At 31.5% G+C, this 21,623-nt stretch overlaps 1 protein-coding gene across 1 annotated transcript in view; it reads left to right on the forward strand.

Annotated features, from left to right (window-relative positions):
* LOC113363144 (WD repeat-containing protein 47-like) overlaps positions 1 to 21,623 on the forward strand; it is a 170,707-nt gene that overhangs the window by 146,518 nt on the left and 2,566 nt on the right. The window contains 7 exon segments of the mRNA XM_026605625.1: positions 20,285 to 20,559; positions 20,694 to 20,870; positions 20,872 to 20,891; positions 20,998 to 21,119; positions 21,188 to 21,343; positions 21,461 to 21,533; positions 21,536 to 21,621. Coding sequence (XP_026461410.1) covers positions 20,285 to 20,559; positions 20,694 to 20,870; positions 20,872 to 20,891; positions 20,998 to 21,119; positions 21,188 to 21,343; positions 21,461 to 21,533; positions 21,536 to 21,621 — 909 coding nt within the window.

The following is a 21,623-nucleotide window of genomic DNA, read 5'->3' on the forward strand; positions in this document are numbered from 1 at the left end:
GGCAGATGAAGCAGAAATTGTTACTGATCAGGAACCCATCAATCTTGTATTGGACCAGAGTAATTCCATGAAGACTTTAGATCACAAAAGTCTTTTAGCGCGCGATGATAGATCATTGAATAGTTTACAAGACATGCTGGACTTTGAAACACCTAATGTACCAGAATATGCTCAAATTTTACCGAATTCATTCAGGAATGTAGGACAGAATTTAAAATTTGGTACACTAGATCCTAAAAATGACTTCAAAGATAAGAGGTTGGTAGAAAATATAAAATTTGCTTCAGTGGATCATTTACCAGAAAGCTTTGCTCTGCAAGAACTAATTTCTGATCAAACTTCTATTGTTTACGAAACGATCAAGGATTTTGATCAAAAGTCGATTAAAAAACCGTCAATTTATGACATTAAATTTAAATCTGTAGATCATTTACCAACATTGGACTTTGTAGATGCACCAATAGCAAAATTTGGTTCATTAAATTTGGTATCGAGCACAGTTGATGCTGCAAAACCTGAACCGTTCTTTCTATTTGATACTAAAGTTGAGAAGAGTATGGTGGATTTGTTGAAATTTGGTCAAAACAATTCTCAAAGCTGTGGGATTGTTGCCAAATCTAAAAATTTTGATGGCAACATCTATTTCGATGGTGCTGTTTTCAAAACTGTTGATCAAGAACTTGGAAAAAAATTAGTTGGGTGTAGTAACGTGACAGAAAGGAAGGCAGGGTTGGTTTTACCAGATTTCAATCAAAATTTATTGAATGTTGATAATTTAGTAGTTTTTGATGGTGCCATGTTTAGAATTGTAGGAGAATATGATTACATTGGTTCAGATCAAAATTTACAGTATGCGAATTTGGATTCAGGCTTCAAAAGTATGAACGATCGAGATGTGCCTTTGAAAAATTTAGGATATGATTGCAAAAGTCCTCAAAACCAAGTTTTTTCTCAACGTGACGAGATATTTAGGCATTACCCAGTGTCTACACAAATTGATTTCCAAGAATGTATAAACAACAAACTCGACACCAAGGAGAAAGTAGGACACCAAAGTGATTACCAGAATTCAATGGTGAAACTAGGATTATTTTTAGAAAACAATAACAACAATACTGATTGCCAAATGTGTTTGCAGGAATCTGGATATCTGACGCCAAAAAAATCTAAACAATTGATAACAACACCAGCAGACCCTCACATAGTTGACAAAAACTCTGAAGTTTGTGATGATGAACACAATTGCTGTTCAACAACCTGTGGCATGGAACAAATTAAAAATAAATCAAACTTCAATCACCGAATTTGTGACATCAACGTTACTAAATCTGAAACCGATTCGTCAAACTGCGTAAAAGGTAACCTTTGTTGCACTAGATGGACTTCCAAAATTTGCCCTGAAAAGGACCATGATAAGAGATTTCCACAAGATGAAATTCTAGGGGACTTGAATTATCATATATGCAACTTATGCATTGAATATGGCGGCGACTGCAAATCTAAACGCATGCATGTTGCCAAACATCCAATGGATCATCATCAGTCAGACACTGATTCATCGTGTGAACTTTGCAAAAAATCACAAAAAATTTCAGAACCATGTAGCTGCAGCGAATGCTTTTGCACTGATGAGGACTATAATGCTCACATAAAACTTACAGCTGTCCAAATTAACAACGAGATTGAAACGAGTTGTGACGAATCTAAATTGTCAACTGATGAATCTAGTTGTGCCAATTGGTGTCTTATGAAATGTTGCGCTGAAGAAAGCTGTAAAGTTATTTCAGTTTGTGAAAAACTCTCCAAAGTTCCAGAGGCGTCTAAATGTTGTTGCCATGTTGATTGTGTGAAGGACCTCTCGAAACGCAAAGTAAAACTTGTTGCCAAGATGACACGTATCTAGAAATATCTAAATGCGTCAGAAAAGTGATGGCAGGTGAAAAAAATCAGGTTAGAAATCCTGTTTTTGGTACAATTGGTGATGACGAAAGTGGTTCAAAACGTGGGGTTACAATGTGCGAAACGTGTGAGGAATGCATCAAGGTGCGTTCAAGTTGTTTTCAAAATACCCATTCAGTTCATTTGGACACCAAACATTTCTCGAAAGCTCCAAAAAGTGAGGCTGTGTCTTCACCATGTTGTAAAGCAATATCTTATGTTACCAATGCTGTCAAATGCAAGATCATGTCATCAGATTCACTGTTAATAGATGGTACAACTCGTTTGGATACCAGAGGTTGCCTGATGGCACCAAAAGATGAGGTTATGTCATCAGAATCATCAAATTCCTGTCAAGAATGCAAAAAACTTGATCAGTGTTGCTCTAGGGCTAAAAATGTTGAACGTTTGGACGCCAGAGGTTGTCTGAGAGCTCCGCAAAATGAGGCTATGTCATCGGAATCTTCTAATTTCTGCCCACAATGCAAACAACTTAACCAGGACAACAGAGGTTGTCTGACAATAGTAAAAGGTGAAGTCATGTCATCAGAATCTTCTAATTCCTGTCAGGAATGCGAACAACTTGACCAGTGTTATTCTAAGGCTAAAAATGACGATTGTTTAGACATCAGAGGTTGTCTGACAACATCAAAATGTGAGGCTATGTCATCCGAATCATCAAATTCCTGTCAAGAATGCAAACAATTTGACCAGTGTTATTCTAAGGCTAAAAATGACGATTGTTTAGACACCAGAGGTTGCCTGACAACATCAAAAGGTGAAGTCATGTCATCAGAATCATCAAATTCCTGTCAAGAATGCAAACAACTTGACCAATGTTGTTCTAAGTCTAAAAATGCCGATTGTTCAGACACCAGAGGTTGCCTGACAACATCAAATGGTGATGTCATGTCATCAGAATCATCAAATTCCTGTCAAGAATGCAAACAACTTGACCAGTCCTGTTTTAAGGCTAAAAATGTTGATTGTTTGGGCACCAGAGGTTGTCTGGCAACAGCAAAAGGTAAGGTCATGTCATCAGAATCATCAAATTCCTGTCAAGAATGCAAACAACTTGACCAGTCTTGTTTTAAAGCTGAAAATGTTGATTGTTTGGACACCAGAGGTTGTCTGACAACAGCAAAACGTGAGGCCATGTCATCAGAATCATCAAATTATGGTCAAGAATGCAAACATCTTGACCAGTGTTGTTCTAAGGCTAAAAATATAGACTATTTGGACACCAGAAGTTGCAAGTTGACTGTTCCAAAAAGTGAAGTTATGACAACAAGTAATAAAGAATGTAGTGTTTTTCAGTGCTGTAATATTAAATGTGATTTAAACAAAAATGTGCAGGATGATAGAGGAATTTGTTGCTCGTCGAAGTGCTGTGAGGTAATTTATAAATTTATCTATGACAATTTTTTCTGAAAACTTATAGCAGCTTTCAGATATTTTATAGAACTGTTTAATATTGTTGTAGAACTTTTGCAACAGCAAATTCTATTACTAGCATAAAAATAATACACTTCTGAAACCCCATGAAATTGTGAGCAATGTCACATCCTCGCCGTCTGCCCTGGGGTATTCAGCACGCTTTGGCAGACTCTTTTGCACAAATTTATATTGCAATTTATAATATTTAATTAAATATTGATGATCACTTTTTTAAATGATCATATCATTTTTACCAAGTTTCACGTTACCATCTTTTTCGTGAGTAATAAGAAACTTTACACAGCAATGCAATGTAGGGATTGCTAGTATATATATATATATATATATATATATTATTTATATATACCATATATATATATATATATATATATATATATATATATATATATGCATCTTTTTCCATTTTCTGTGAAACCTTCTAAAATCCTTGAAAAACGACTTTAAAACAATCCTGAAATACCAGTCTTATGAGAAACTAGTGCACGAGAGAAAACGAACGGTTTTTGCTTGAATCATAAGAATAACGAAGTTCTTGCAACAGTTCTTTTGGTACTTACAGCAACCTGGTATACTCTAAAAACGATGTAGATAAAGAAAAGAAAGGTTTAGATATCATATCTCCTGAGCTTTCCATTGATTTAGTTGATCCTTTTAGAAAAAGGGTACATCTTTTACTAAAACTTCAATAACTTTTGAAATTGTTCAACAATATAAATTCATGTGTTAGGAAAACTTTTACAATATTGAATTATCTACAATTTGTTCTAATATTATAATGCTCTACAGCAACTCGGTATATCTTAAAATCGCTTTTAAAAATTGAGTACTTTACTCAGACTACTTTTACCAAGTACGAGGTCTGTTCAAAAAGTACCCGGAATTTTCGTTTTTTCAAAAAAATATTTATTTATTCGTCTACATTAATGTGGTCCCCTTCAAAGTAGTCCCCCCAGATATAATACACTTATGCCAGCGTTTTTTCCAATTTTCGAAGCACCCTTGATATTCACTTTTTGATATGTCCTTGAGCACTCTCAGCGATTTTCTTCAATCGAGGAAAACCGCCGTCCTTTCATGGGTCTCTTCAACTTTGGTAATAGGAAAAAGTCACACGGAGCCATATCTGGTGAATTTTTGCACTTTGCAACACTTTATTTCATTTTTTACGCAAAATTTAATACAAATTCTTTGACTTTTCAATTCTTCCATTGTAAAAATCGCCGAGCTCAGAAAAACACGTCGAACCTTAGCGACTACCACAGACAAAGTAAACAGTGAATATAGCTGAAAATTTCATCATACTTTAGGGGCATGTATACCAACACAATAAAAAAAATTTTGACAATCAGACACTCCAGACCCGCGAAATTTAATTATTAGTAATTCCGGGTACTTTTTGAACACACCTCGTACAACGACATTTTTATCAAACTTCGTTCATTGACTTTTTATTCTTGTGCATTTATTTATTATAACTCTTGTAACTTTTGAACCACTTGATTAATAAAAATGATGTATTCAGCGAATTTGTACAAAATTAAATAATCACCAACATTGTCTATTACCATAATGCCCTATAACAACTCGGTATACTCTTAAATGACAGTAGAAAATGACAATCATTTGTAGATCACTAAGACAGTCCATGAGAATGTTTCAGTTTCGTTTTCATTTCTTTAATTCAATTCAGTCTACTCTTTTTTCTCATAAAGCACTTTTTTTTAAAAGTTCCCACGCAGAATTATTTTATTCTCACGATTGTCTTATGTGGAACTCATAAATATTATATATTTTGAATATTAATAAGATTATATGTCGCTTTTACTAGTTTTATATTGAAAAATATAGATGAAAAATACAGTAAAAATCTCGATAAGACGATTTTCTAGGGGTCTTGATCTTGATAAACTTTTTTTAAAACGCATCTCTTAAGATTGTTTTCAATTTTCATTCTAATATAATATATATAAGATATTTAAACAATAGTTCAATACAATTAGGAGTCAAACAGACCCCTGATTACATGATTGCAGAAATAATTTTAATTTTTTCAAGTAGATGTCTCATAAAATAGTTTTAACTTTCATTATATTATGAAAATAAATGTTTTAGTATTTTTGATATTTAAACAATTGTTCAATACAATTTAGGGTCAAACAGACCTTTCACTACATGATATATAATTGCTGATATAATTTTTGTTTTTCCAAGTAGCTGTCTGATGAGATTGTTTTTAACTTTCATTCTAATTAAAAATAAATTGTTTAATATTGTCCTAGATATGCTATTTCCGATTTTGACCTCATTAGGGTCAATATGGTTAAATAATTTATTCATCCCTTCAAAACTACATAAAAGTTTATTCTGACAGCTGCCTCATGATTTTCTTTCCTTTCTTTCTAATATAAAAATAAACAGTTTAAAATTTCTAATACTCAAACATTTATTCGAGGTATTTTATATCTGATTTTGACCTCATTAGGGTCAAGAGGTCAAATTGACCTCTCAAAACTACATATAAACTTTGATTGTAAATTGTTCATAGATTATACTTTAATATAAAAATAATATAGTTTATGAAAAGTTTTGTACATTTTAAATGAACTTTTCAACTTTTATAAATTTTGAAAAAATATGAGTTTGACCCTGGTGCAATAAAATCTAGTTAAATTGTTAAAAATTACTGGTGCTCTTTTGAATCCGTATTGTTCGAATATGTTACATAATTATATATATATATATATATATATATATATATATATATCCATTGTTCTGGTTACACAAAATCCACAAAATGTCGAAATGATTTCATTCATTGTATTTTTTTTGTAATTTCTTAACCAAAAAACAAAAGAGCATTCATTTACGTAACATTTACGTTGTTAGCATTACTATTGTTACAATTGTTACGATTCTACTGAAATATATATTTAGTTTCAACTTTTTTGAAAATATTGTTTTTATAGTATTTTGCTTTTTTAATTCTAGGGCATTTTGTTATTGGGCAATATTATAGATAATTAATTTTTTATTACATCATTCATATTAATCGAATGGTTTAAAAGTTACAAGAGCTATAATAAATAAATGCACATGCGATTTGAATCTGCTACACTATAAACGGTATACTAGTAAATAGTGTGCGAGCTAGATACCGGAAAATTAAGCAAAAACGGTAAATTGAAAGAAAATTTATTTTTCTCATTTAATTGTCTGGAAAGTTGCGTAATTTGTGTTCAACATTGCGTAATAATAATAATATATATAAATAAATAAATATATTGAATACGTTTCGGTAATCACCATCAGTGATAATAATAATAATAATAATAATAGTCCAGTCATTATAGTAAGTTCACCTCGGAATTCGAGATATTCAGCTGTAAGTTTGTAAATACTTGTATATTGACACTAAAAAGTTGTCTTCAAACCTACATATATATGTAAGTTTTGAAACTATTTACAGACTTACAGCAGGGTATTACGAATTTCGAGATTCTTACCTAATTTAAAATTAAATGAGAGGACTATAATAAATGGCAGTCTGCACGAAGGCAGGTTCATTGTGTGAGTGCCACCACAAATAAATGATTGTCTTACCCTCCTCATCGATCATTCCCTTTACTTTTATACCCCCGCCTTTTTTACTTATTTTTCATGTGTTTTCCTTGCCGAACTTGTGCTTCCATGCTTCCTGATCCTGCGCTTTGGTTTTCAGTTCCCTGTATTTTCTCTTCTAGCGTAAGTGGTCAATTATCTGCATTTTTCTTCTTCCATTCCTTTCATATTTTTACTTCACCCTCGACGACGTCGTTTAGTAGGCACTTTTTGTGCAGAACGGGTCCAATCCAGTTTCCTTTTCTTCTCAGGATCATGCTCAGTAGAGTTCTTTCTTCGCCCACTCTTCGCAGGACTTCTTCATTTGTTACCTTATCTGCCCACTTTAACTTCTTCATTAGCCTCTAGCACCACATTTCAAAACTCTCCAAAAGTAGTTTTTGTGGCGTTCTTGGAGTCCATGTTTCTGATCTAGACACAGGTCGTCATACATAAGTTGTCAACCGTCTGCATTCTTCTTCTTCCCATTCCTTTCAGTCTTTCTATTCTACCCTCGACGACGTCGTGCAGGAGGCACTTTTTGTGCAGAATGGGTCCGATCCTGTTTCCTTTTCTTTTCAGGATTGTGTTCAGTAGTCTTTTCTTTGGCCACTCTTGTTAGGGTTTTTTTATTTGTTATCATGTCAGTCCACTTTATTTTTTCCATTCATCTTCAGCACCACATTTCAAAACTCTCTAGGTAGTTCTTGTTGGCCTTTCTTAGAGTCTATGTCTCTGATCCGTACAGAGCTATGCTCCAGACATAAATTTTATTATCCTCTTCCGCAAATCGAGCCCCATCTTGCTTGTCAGTAGCGTTCTTTATCATTAAGATACTTCCCAAAAGTCAAAGTATAAAAAAAATATAAATATAAAAAAAAATTACCAAAAAGTCTTTTTTTTTCTTTTCAAAAATTTCATTTTTTTCAAAGTTTTCAAAAAATTTTAAAAGTTCTTTAATAATGTTAATTTTTGTTATGGGAAATTCCAGCAATTTGCCTTAGCGCGCGTGCCTGTACCTTGAAACATGACTAAATGAATAAACTAGTGGTGTATGGCATTGTGCTTTAAGGGGGCATCCACTAATCACGTGATCGATTTTTAAGGATTTTTGAACATGCCCCCACCTTTTGAGAAACGCGTGATGTTTAGTGGGGGATGGGGGGTGGTAATTTTGAGTATGACAGCGTATCACCAAGGAGAAGGGGGTTCAAAAATCCTTCAAAATCGATCACGTGATTGGACGCCCCCTTAAGGCACGATGCCATACACCACTAGTTTATTCATTTAGTCATGTTTCAAGGTACAGGCACGTCCCCTAAGGCAAATTGCAGGAAATTCCCATATCAAAAATTAACATTATTAAAAAACTTTTAATTTTTTTTGAAAACTTTGATAAATATGAGATTTTTGAGAACTTTGAAATTTTTGATAAAAACTGACTTTTTGATAATTTTTTTTTATTTAGATTTCACGTGATTATGATACGCCCCCTTAAGGCGCTTTTGTTTCAAGGTACAGGGACCTGCGTGAAGTGAAGTATTATTCTAACAATCGTATTAAGCATGATCGTCTTAACAGGGTTCTACTTTATATATATTAGCGTTGAGAATTTGTTACCGGCTCTCACATTATGTACATAATGCTGTTACAGTAAATTCAACTGTTAACGCTAAATGAACACACTATACTAGATTCATTTATATATGAAACATATGTGTATATATACATATGTATATATATGTATATATATAATTATATAATTATACATATACATTTATATATAAGTGTATTCGTGTGCATAATTTTCTTATGAAACGCGGGAAGTACCGTTGTGTACTTTAACGCAATAATAAATCCATTATTGAATAAATTACTTACATTTTATAAATTAGATATATATATATATATATATATATATATATATATATATATATGTGTGTGTGTTTATGTATATACATCTGTGTGTATAATGTATAACGTTGCAAAATATTAGCAAAAGGCACTTTTTTTACCATAACGATCCGTTCCAGCTTCCTTTTCCTTACGTTGTTCGAAAGCTCAATTTTTTCCTACCCACACATATTTTTTCTAATTTCAGTATCAAACGATTTAGAATGACTTGAAACGACGAGATTATTTCAAATTAACCATTCAGATTTTCTGCCAAAAACAAGAAGTTTTTCTTTAGGAAGTTTTTAAAGAAATATTCTTTCTGTTTGTTATCGTTAATTGTTTTTGTAATTAATGTTGTTTGTTCAAATTGTTGTTATTATTATTATCATTATAATTGTTAATGATAATAATCGTGGTTTCTTCGTTTCTTAACAACTTTTACCTTTGGTAGTGAAGAAAATAACTACTCTAGATAAACGTTTGACAGAGATTGTGAACCTTTTACAAATGTTGTTGAAGTAATAATAATGTTAGTCGATTTTTTCATTTTCATTCTCAATTATCTCAGTTTTCAATGTTTATTAATCTGAATTTTATTTATTTTGAATTATTTTTACACAGTTTTATCTCTAGTTATCTGCAGCAAAAAGTATCGTTAAATTCGATTATTCAAAACTCTATTTATCGATCTTAATAACTTCGCATCTCAATAATATCCAATCTCAATAATTCATTATCTTCATAGTCACCTTTTTCAATAGCCTTCTTTCCCAAGAACTTCCAATCTCTAAAATCTTCTATATTAATTTTTTTTTTAATTTCAATAATTATTACAACTGTTACATTATTAACATCTAGTAATATTGATAAATAATAACATAAATTTAAATAATTACAAGTGCAAAGGATAAAATTTACATGAAAATAATATCCGTAATATGATTTGATATAAAATATAAGCAAATAATAATAAAAATAAAATTAATAATTAATATAAATAAAATTTCTGAATAATAAAATAATACTAGAAAAATAATAAAATATAACAAAATAACAATATTAGAAATAGTAAGATAATAATAATAATAATAACAATAATAATAATAATAATAATGTTAGCGTTTACGAATTTATGAGATCATTGGGAATTTTTTGTTTTAGCCTTGTTGGGCGCGCTTCTGAGAATACTTTATGTGCCAAGTAATTTGTTTTTTGTTGAATTTCTTCATTTACTGTCATCATGTTGCTGTCCTGGTGAATCAACCAGTTGGGAACGTAGCTAGGTGCGTTCAGTGCCTGTCGTATGATCTTGTTCTGCACTCGCTGAATAATCTGTAGATTGTTTTTTTGGCGGTGCCCCATAGTTGAATCCCATAAGACCACACTGGTTTGAAAATACATTTGTAAATAATTAGTTTGTTGTTTGTCGACAGTTCGGAACGTTTATTCAGTAGCCAGTAATGTTTTTTAAATAGTTCATCTATCTGCCGTTTTTTCTTGTTAATGTGAACTATCCAGTTCTATCTTAATAATCTCCTATTTCAATAACCTTCAATCTCAATAAATAATTATCTCCTTAGTAACTTTATTTAATAATCTTCTATACCAAGAACTTTTTATCTCAAAAGTCTTCCACCTTAATATCCACCTATCACAATTATCTTCAATTTCAATAATTAATTATCCTCTTAGTCTCCTCTTTCAATAATCTTCTATCCCAAAAACTTTCTATTTCAAAAATCTTCTATTATAATAACCTACAATCTCAATAATCTTTAATCTCCTCAATTATTTATTCTCTTAGTCATCTTTTTCAGTAACCTTCTATCTCAAAAACTTCCTATATCAAAAATCTTTTTCTCAATAATCTTCTATTTGAACAATCTCTCATCTCAATTATTTATATCAATCAACAACCAAACCTCTGCACAACCTTCTATCCCAAAAATATAATATCTCAACAACCTTCTATCTCCCCAACGCTTTATTTCAGCGACCCTTCTTCCCCCCAAACTTAATAATTTTATCCCCAAAACAAACAATCTTTATTTCAGCAACTTCTTATTTCAATAACCTATCTCAATATTCTTCTATTTTAATTTTAATGTCAATCAACAACCCTTAAAAAAACTTCTATCTCAACAATATCATATCTCAACAACCTTCTATCTTCAGAACCATTTATCTCCACAGCCATTTATCTCAATGACCCTTCTTTCATTTTATCCTCGCTTATCTTAGAAACTTCTTATCTCTATAATCTATAAATCGTCTATCTCAATTGCCTATCTCAAAAATGTTCTATTTGAAAATTTTCTCACCTCAATTATTTAGGTCAATCAACAACCTTCTACAACAACCTTCTATTTTAATAATATTTTATCTCAAAAATCTTCTATCGCCACAACCCTTTATCTCAACGACCCTTCTTCCCATATTTTATTTTCAAAACTAACAATCTCTTGCCTCAGCAACTTTTTATCTCAATAATCTAATCTATATATCATCTGTCTTAATTACCTATCTCAATATTCTTCTATTTTAACAATCTCTTATCTCAATTATTTGTATCAATCAAAAACCCTTTATCTCAATAATATTATTCAACAACCTTTCTATCTCCTCAACCCTTTATCTCAACATTTCTTCTCCCAACGTTCCCAATCCCTGTCTCTTTCGCTCAAGGTGCAAGTGAAATGCTCATTTCACTCGCACACACGTCTCTTTCTCTTTCTCTCTCCATGTGTGCTCAATCCCCTTCACTCAATTCGCGCTACTCATTTCTCTGTGTGAAGTCAGTCACGAATCGGCAACGGACTGCTCAACAAGTGCAGGATCGAGGCAGGTCCAACATTCGGAGTGAACTTTTGTGGAAATTTAGTGTTTGTGGGGAAATAAATGAATTCTTGTGGTTTTTGAGTGAAAATATTGGAAAATTAAGGTTAGGTGTGAAAGGAATTAAAATAAAGTGTTTGAAAAAATAATATAAATAATAATGATTATAAATAATTAAATTAATTAATTAATTAATATGGATAAATTAAATAATATGGAAATCAGATTACTCTGATCTTAGGTGTATAACACAATTTTCACTTTTGTATGCCGTTTTTGAGTATACCGAGTTGCTGCAGGGTCTTAGATATGGTGTTAGATAATGTTGTAAATAATTTAATTTAGAACAAATTTTCCGTTTACATCATTTATACTAATCGAATGGTTTCAAAGTTACAAGAGTTATACTAAAGTGCACTTAAGACTCGTGGAAGTTAAGATTATTTTTCACGTTTAATTTTATTTTATTGTATATAGAGTTGTTGTAGAGCAATGCAATCTTAGATAATATTGTAGATAATTTCATTTTGTATAAATTTTCCGTTTACATGATTCATACTAATCGAATGGTTTCAAAGTTACAAGAGTTATACTAAAGTTGTGCACTTAAGGCTCGTGGTAGTTGTGATTATTTTTCACGTTTAATTTTATTTTAGATAATATTACAATTTCATAGATAATATTGTAGATAATTTAATTTTGTATAAATTTGCCATATACATCATTCATAATAATCGAATGGTTTTTAAGTTACAAGAATTATACTCAAGTTGTGCACTTAAGACTAGTGGTAGTTGAGATTATTTACGACATTTTAATTTTATTTTAGAGTATAAAGAGTTGTTGTAGAGTGCTATGATGTTAGATAATATCGTAAACAATTTAATTTAGAACATTTTTACCATATGCATCATTCATATTAATCGAATGGTTTTAAAGTTACAAGAGTTATACTAAAGTTGTGATTATTTTTCACATTTTATTTTTAATTTAGAGTATATCGAGTTGTTGTAGAGCATTATGATCTTGAACAATATTGTATATAATTTTGTATAAATTTGCCATATACATCATTCATATTAATTGAATGGTTTAAAATTTATAAACGCCATAAACAATAAGTGGAATTGATACGTAGAAGTTTCACATAATATTTATTACATAATAAATAAACATCTTTTCTTATATATGTATATACAGTAAACCCCGGTTAAAACGAGCATAATTAATGTGATTTTGTGACTTTGAAGATATTGAAATTGAAACGTATAGTCCCTGTCCCGTATAATACGCTCTCAGGATTGGTCTGTTTTTGTCCAGACCCTCCAAAATCGTCTTAACAGGGTTGAATAAATATATATGTAGCTATGAATTGTTTCCTCATTAGAACAAAAAAGTAAAATCAGCATTTCAACAATTTGATTTGGTAATTCAGTGCGTTTTAATTAAATTGTTAATTTAAAATTCAAAAAATTTAAACGGTCTGATTAATTTGCCTTACTTTTAAATATATATATATATATATATATATACGTATTTATTTATATGTTCTAATTAATGCTATATATTTTTAAATACTAGCATTTTAATTTGTATTGTTATAACTGTTTACCACATTTTTTCCATTATAAATTAACGCATTTATTTAGTATTACTCTTGTAACTTTTAAACCATTCAATTAATATTAATATTTTTTTGGCAAATGTGAACTGAATTAAATTATCTACAATGTTGTCATATATTATGTTGACATAAAGCAATTCGGTATACATTAAAATCAATACAGAAAATAACATAAGAGTTCACGATGCATTAAAATGCAGTTTGTTTATAAAATCTTCAATAACTTTTAAAATTGTTCAACAGCATCAAACGATGTTTATAGGAAACATTTATAACATTCATTTATCTGCAATTTGTTCTAATATTATAATGATCGATCTACAGCAACTCGGTATACTTTAAAAACATTTGAAAATTGTGTACTGTATTGAGAATGGTAAACTGTCTACTAAGTTTTTACTACAGTGCATTTATTTGTTGTTAAACCATTCGATTAATATGAATGATGTTTGTGAGACAAAATTGTTTAAAACTAAATCATCTATAAATTGTCTGAACTGCAAATCACCCTAGAGCAACTGGGTATACTCTAAAATCGTAATTGAAAGTCGTGGAATGATATTAACACTGATAAATATATAAGACACTTTGCTTGACTCATTCTAATGAAATCATTTATAACTTTAAAATCATTCGATTAATATTGATGGCGTATTGATGGTGAATTTAATACAAAATTAGATTATCTACAATATTATCTAAGATTATATTGCTCTACAACAACTTTATATACTCTAAAATAAAATTTCTCCACAACTCTACTCTCTACATTGCTCTACAACAACTTTATATACTCTAAAAAACACCAGTAACAAACAAACTAGTTATATTTAAAAAAAAATTATAATTAAGTAAATATAAATAGGTTTATAGTAAATAAATTAAGTAATAAAATAGCTAATAATCAATTAAATTATATTAAACCTATAAAATATTGACTTAAGCCTTATTATAATATTAAATATTATACCGACGGCTTGTAAAATTAATAAATAAATAAATAAATAAAAAATAAAATTATACGTGAAAAATTAATCTCAACTACCACGAGCCTTAAGTGCACAACTTTAATATAACTCTTGTAACTTCTAAACTATTCGATTAATATGAATGATCCATTTGGCATATTTGTGCAAAATTAAATTATCTAAAATATTTTATATATGTATACATATATGCACAAACAAATCTTCTATATATTGTATTTTATAACCGTTACTTTAGTAATTACAACAAAGATGCCAAATAATAATTATTTAATTGTTAAATAAGAAATGGGAACTTACGGTACATTGATTTCTTATATATGTATATATATATATACATACACATATGTATACATATATATATATATATATATATATATATGTACACATTCTGAAAAAACTTTGTCCCCGTCTTCAACAAAACTTTTTTTAATAATTGTTTTATTTATGAAAATGAAAACCATTTATTTAGTTCAAAATAAATTTTATTGATTGCTGTATAGATGGCACTGTTTTTCTTCAAATATATTAATATTTTATAAAAATGATATTTAACATTTAAAAATGATATTTATTTAATTTTATAAAAATGATATTTAAAAAATCACATAAATTAACAAAAAATTACATAACTTCTCAATAATTATATAAATTTATTTGCTGATACCTAAATCCATTAAAATTTGCATAACTTTAAATAAAATCATACAAATGCATAAAATGGGTTCGTCGTGGCGAAGATCGTTAACGCGTTGACCTTGTATGGACAGGGTCGCGCGTTCGATTTCCCGCTCTGGCAATCTGACATCAGGCAGCGCGATGTCCATTTTCAATTGAAAATATAGATCAAAATGTTTCCAATTGAAAATAAGCCCATCTCGGGCATTCGGTGTGAAATGGCAATGGGAAATCTCTCACACTATTCTTCCTTGAATCGAGTTGGAGTTTTAACTCAGCTCACGGACCTGCCCTAGGGCAGTACACACATAATTTATTTTCATTATTAAATGCATAATAATGCATTTTCATTATTAAATGCATAAATGTTTATATATATTTATACAAAAGTGTATAACTCAATCACAAGATTATCTAATTATTCGCTATATCGAATAAATTTATTTAATTAAAAAATATCTAAATAAAAAATAATCATAAAGTTTTATATAAATTCACAAAAAATTGCAAGAATTTGCAAAAACTTATTTAAATTTAAACATAAACTTACCCAAAGTTAAATAACTCTTTATAAAATTACATTAAATTCAAGAAATTTAAACAAAACCACGTAAATTAACAAATTAAAACTAATACTTTATTTTATAATTTTCTATAATTTAGATAAAACCAATTCAACATCGTGAAACCAAAAAAAAAACAATAAACTGACATGTTTTATTACAAACTCTGTGCATCAAAAACTTTAACCAAAAAATGAACCTACGAACTCTCCAAACCAAAACCAAGAAACATAACCTCCAAAATTAAAACCCTCAGTGTTATGATCCAACCCCAACCATGATAAACCGTAAACCATACCACCAGAGCAATTATTCACCAAATTCTGCACCAAAGCATTACGCAGAACGCCCTTGGCCACCAACATATAAACAGGACACACCTTTGTACCCAACCAAGAACCAAACTAAACATGAAGCCTTGAGCAGGAACCATTATGGACCAGACACACCTTTGTACCCAACCAAGAACCATAATGTACCAAGCAGGAACCATTATGGATCCGATACGCCTGTGTACAATGGTGGTAAGTACGGTCTGGTCAACCATCGCCCGTTTTCTTTAAGAAACCACCAGTATGGTAAAAACCAACAGCACCAGAAGTTGCAATATTGGTCCAAAAACACTGTGCACAAGGAAAGAACTGATTATGGGTACGTCTCGTACCAGAATGGTGACTGCAAAGGTAGAGACTACTATTACTTAGAAGCACCTCCCAAGAAACCTTTTGGATTCTTCAACTCCAAGTCCAAACGCAACTCCTTGGCTTCATCCAGGGATGACTCTAACTTCGCCAACGATTGTCCTTGTTCCAGGTCTCGTTCTGTTGATGACCTAACTGCTGAGGATGAGAATGGTAACGTCTTCTTTCCTCACCATAATGGTGATCTTCATGCCAAAGGGAGGTTGGATGTTGGCACTAAGAAGCAGATGTTAATGAGGAGATCTATGGAAAATTTGTTGCTGAATGATTGTCCTGGTGGAAGTTTTTGTGGAACTCCTCCACCTCCGCCGAGTGTGACGAATCAGATGAGGATTTTTGGGAATGGGTTCAGGGGGAGTGTTGGTGGTGCGGTTGCAGGAGCTAGGAGGTCTGGATTCTTCCAGGTAGATGGAAATATATGTAGTTTTTTATAAACAACGTTTGATAAATTATGTCTTTAAACAGAGAAAGAAAATGATTTTGTGTAATTTTTGTAGTATTCACAAATTATTGAAAACCATTTTAAATTTTCTATGTCTATTCAAATTTTTTGAAGTAAAACTTTTTTAGGCGCGACTAGGGTGTGGGTCCGTACAAATGCAACGGAAGTCCGTTACGCCCGAACTGTTCGTCATTCGCTCTCGATGAGATCATATCTATACGGGTCGATTGTGATTAGTCGTCGTGTATGTGAATAGAGATCTGTCGTTGTATGCGTATCGGCATTAACGTTGTACGCGTACCGATATCGACAAGGAAATCGGCATAGATAAATAAACATTTTAAAGTTACATCGTAGTACAAATCTTGATTTAATGAAAAATGCCTGAATCAGAAGAATAATTTACCTTATTTCTTGAAAATATTAAAACAAATTAAACATTTGTGCCGTGTACTAAACGTAAGTTTATTGATTAGAAATTATTTCTATATTATTCGTAGTTTCTATAAATCTTTGTAGTTTTTCAAATGGAAAATATTTTTTAAGCAAGACAGATATTACAGCTGTGCAAAGAATGAGATTATATCGCCAGCGGAAAAGTAAAAAAATACAAGCAGTCAATGAATGCATGTTAATTTTAACAATTACGTAATGAGTGAAGTTGCAAAACAATATTTTTTTGGTGTTATTTAACGTAATCATGTGTGAACAAATATAGAATTTATTAATCAGCAATTACTTCATTTCTTTAATGAAGGTTCATTTCTAAATGCTAATTACAATGACAAACCGATCATGTCATATTTGAAGTATGACTTTAATTACATTATTGTTTTTAAATATTATACATATTTTTAATTCTATTATAAATATATAATTTATAATTCATCATTATATAAATATGTATAATGGTTGACACTAATAAATGCGTGCATCACTAGTGTTACCATATTACCAATAACCATTATTCAAAATTGTTATGTGATGTATTTATTTTCACTTAAATGCCATCTTGTACAGTAGCAAATAAGTTTTACTTCAATCGCGTGTGAACCTTACGCGTACTCTTTTTTTGTATTTTGTATATTCATATAACCTTAATTACCCACAAATTTAGTTAGGTGCGTAAAGACTTTTTAGTGCATCTACGTATATACACTTTCTATTTCTGATTTTTTTTTGTAATGATCTATTTTCTGGAATCTGGTGCAATGATATGTTGTTAGAAAGTTGCAAAATGCATTTGCCGGACATTCGTTTCAATTTAGCAACAACTGCAACAACTTTCTTGTTAGCAAAATCATACTTTGCATAAATGGAACAGATGAACTAGATCGGAAGATATTTATTTATTTATATATTTATTAACAATTGTTTGTTTTTATCTTTTGTTTTAAAAAGAGACCTACATTAAGATTGTGTTTTGAATTCCAGAGTGAGATTTGTTTTATCTTCAGATAAATCCTGATAAAAACAGTGGCCCACCTTACGGCAAATTGCTGGAACTTTCCTTACTAAAAGTCAAAATTTTCAACTAGTGGTGCATGGCACCGTGCCTTTAGGCAAATTGCTGGAACTTCCCGTTCCAAAAACATGAAAAGATGTGCAAAAATTTTCATTTTCGTTTTTTTGCTATTACTATAACTACCTTTATAACATATTGGGTTTTTTAAAAATATAATGATGTTGCAATGAATCATCATAATATATATTATCTATATATATATATATATATATATATATATATATACATTATATATAATTGTTAGTTTTATTATATATCGAATTATCGTTCGATTTCTCTCATGATGAGTGAAAGTGATTGCTGCAACGAATTAAGTCATTGTGAATTATTCATTTATCAATTAATTAATTTATATATTTAAGAATTTCGCAAATGTCAATAAACTCTGAGAAATTATATAAAGAAATAATAAATCATAATTAGCAATTTCATAAATGAAATGTTTCCGAAATTTATGAGGCCTTTCTAAAAATTATATAAATAAATTTCCAAATCATTTTTGTGAGGAAAGAAGAATTATGACAATTTCTGAAGAAGGTCAAAAACCGCATTTCCAAAACGTCGATAAATAATTTTTAACTTCCCGTAGGGTAAGTTATTGTAATCATCCAAAAATCGAAAGTGAACATTTTAGCATATCTTTACGTTTCAGAGGTTTCTGAACATTTTGGCATACCTTAGAAAAAAAATGATGTGTGTGTTTTTATGGATACAATTATTCGAATCGTTCAAAGAGCAATCGTTTCCTATTGATAGGGAGACGTGCTGAGTAGTTTTTGGCAAAAGTAGGTCCTCCCGTTTCGGAGATACGAAGCAAAGAGTGCAGAACCTGAAAATCGAGTTTTTGTAAAAACATAGCATCCGATTTGAATGATTCAAAAAACATTTAATTTGTAATGATGGGGAGCAGTCGTGATTAGTTTTTGGCAGAGACAGGTCTAGCCGTTTCGGAGTTGAGGAAAACATAACTAAGTCTGCAAAACATGGTAGTTTTTAAGGGTACAAGCGTCCAAATTGAATGATTTAAAAAACTTGTTTACATTTTAGTAATCTCTTAATTTGTGTTTTTTGCAAGTTATGTGTGAATGATGTAATGTGTAAATTTAATAAAATTTGATAGATAAATCTTTATATAATATTGATATAAATATGGCCGTTATATATATATATATATATATATATATATATATGTGTTGCAAAATTCTTTGCAACGGTTCCGTCACGCTTATGGTCACCTTAAGTACCTTAACGGATATTATAAAAACGAGGAAATAAAAAACAAGGACAGGTTCAAGTATTGACAATTCAATATTGTTAACAAAACAAAACAATACTTTGTTTTTTTCGTTAATTGTATGCAAGAAGGGCACCCAGAGGCGTACCATAATACTTAAAATCCTTGAGAACCAAAAATAATTTGTGAATGGTCCGGGTTAGTATTCATGTAATTAATTTGAGACATCAATGCCGCAAGAAGGTTCCAAGTTTTTTTCTTAATTTTTGCATATTTCTACGTTTCACAGGTTTCTGAACATATTGGCATAACTTCGAAAAAATTGATGTGAGTTAAGCAGAATTATTTCTATTAATTGATTTTGTATACCTGACGATGACGTTTATTGTCTGGTCGTAACGTATGCGCCCTAATGTTTATGGAAGCGTAAAAAAAATTATGTTCAGAACAGATGGAGTCATTAGACCGCGAAGTATTGAAATAACCGTTAATAAAATCGTTAGGTTATTTGCATTACGGTTGTCCATTTACCAATGGACCTGTCTTCAGCAAAACACTTTATTCAACCAATCACCTACTCCTTCTTAGCCGATTCTGCAATCACTGCAAAGAGACAAATTTGTAGTCGTCTATATTTGTAATTTCCTTAAAAAACAATATTTCTCATTTGTATTTGAGGTTAGAACTAATTTTTTATTTGCACCTGGAGATGACGATAAAGAACTGTCGAAACGTGTGCTTCCTAATGCTCATTTAAGTTTATAATCGTGAATTATCATTTTATTTAACTATTTTTTTCTTTTTCAGCCGATTCCCCAATCGCAGCACAGAGACCAGTCGCCCAATGCCCAAGTACATCCGGCCAGGACAACGAATCCAGTGGCTGACCAGTCACCAGCAACCAACAATGCCACCAATTCGCCAGGAACTGCCAATAGGCCGCGTTTCGTGGCAGTCACCACTTTGGAGGATGCCCAAGCTGTGAGATGCGCAGAGTTCCATCCCAATGGACGACTTTATGCAGTTGGATCGAATTCGAAAACGTTGAGGATCTGTGCTTATCCTTCTTTGAACGATGTCAGGTAAGAGGAGATTGATTGAACTATTAAAATATCGTATAAGAAGGTTGAGAAGTAGGAAGATCTCTTCTATCAAGCAAGAATTGTCTGAAAATGCTGTAGATTGTTGCCTGGAAAAATTTTATTTTTTATCCCAGGGAGCAGCATTCGACGTACCAGCCTACTGTCCTGTTCAAGAGGACGAAGCACCACAAGGGCAGCATCTACTGTCTGGCCTGGTCGCCAGCTGGTGATCTGATGGCTACGGGGTCCAATGATAAGACGGTGAAGTTGATGAGGTTCAATGCGGATACGGAGAATTGGAAGGGCAGGAGGTCGAGTTGACTTGCACGATGGTAAAATATTAGGCTTTTGAGGAATTCTATGGAATTTTACTGAATTATACATTATTTTACGGTTTCTGGTGCTGCTAGCTAAACCTAAAGTTTTCCCATTTTCCAGGTACCGTGAGAGACTTGTGCTTCCTCGAAGACTCCACAAACAAATCAAGCCTATTAATTAGTGGGGGCGCCGGTGACTGCAAAATCTACGTCACCGACTGCGAAACGGGAACACCCTTCCAGGTAAATAGACAACTAATCAATTAAATCATTATTTGTCCAATTAACTAATCATATATATTTTACCTCAGGCTCTGAGTGGGCACACGGGCCACATTTTATCTCTGTACAATTGGGGCGGAGCCCTATTTGCCAGTGGCTCTCAGGACAGGACAGTCCGTTTCTGGGACCTGAGGACCAGGGGCTGCGTTAACACGGTGACGCCTGCGGCAGGACCCAGTGCCAGGGTAAGGAGACAACGGGAGAATTGACCCAATTTAATGTCTATAGTCGAGGAAACGAATTTGGGAGCATTTGGTTTGGCTGTACTATATATATTTTTTACTTATATATTTATTTCTTAGGGTTCTCCTGTGGCTGGTCTCTGCGTGGACCCTAGTGGAAGACTCCTGGTCTCTGGTCACGAAGACAGTTCCTGTGTTTATATGATATCAGGGGCGATAGACCAGTACAATGTTTCAAACCTCATGCCTCTGATATTAGATCGATCAGGTTTTCGCCATCTGC

The sequence above is a fragment of the Ctenocephalides felis genome, unplaced genomic scaffold, assembly GCF_003426905.1.
Source record: "Ctenocephalides felis isolate EL2017-DRISC unplaced genomic scaffold, ASM342690v1 CF-g0.4_SCAFFOLD_00845, whole genome shotgun sequence".
NCBI lineage: Eukaryota > Metazoa > Arthropoda > Insecta > Siphonaptera > Pulicidae > Ctenocephalides > Ctenocephalides felis.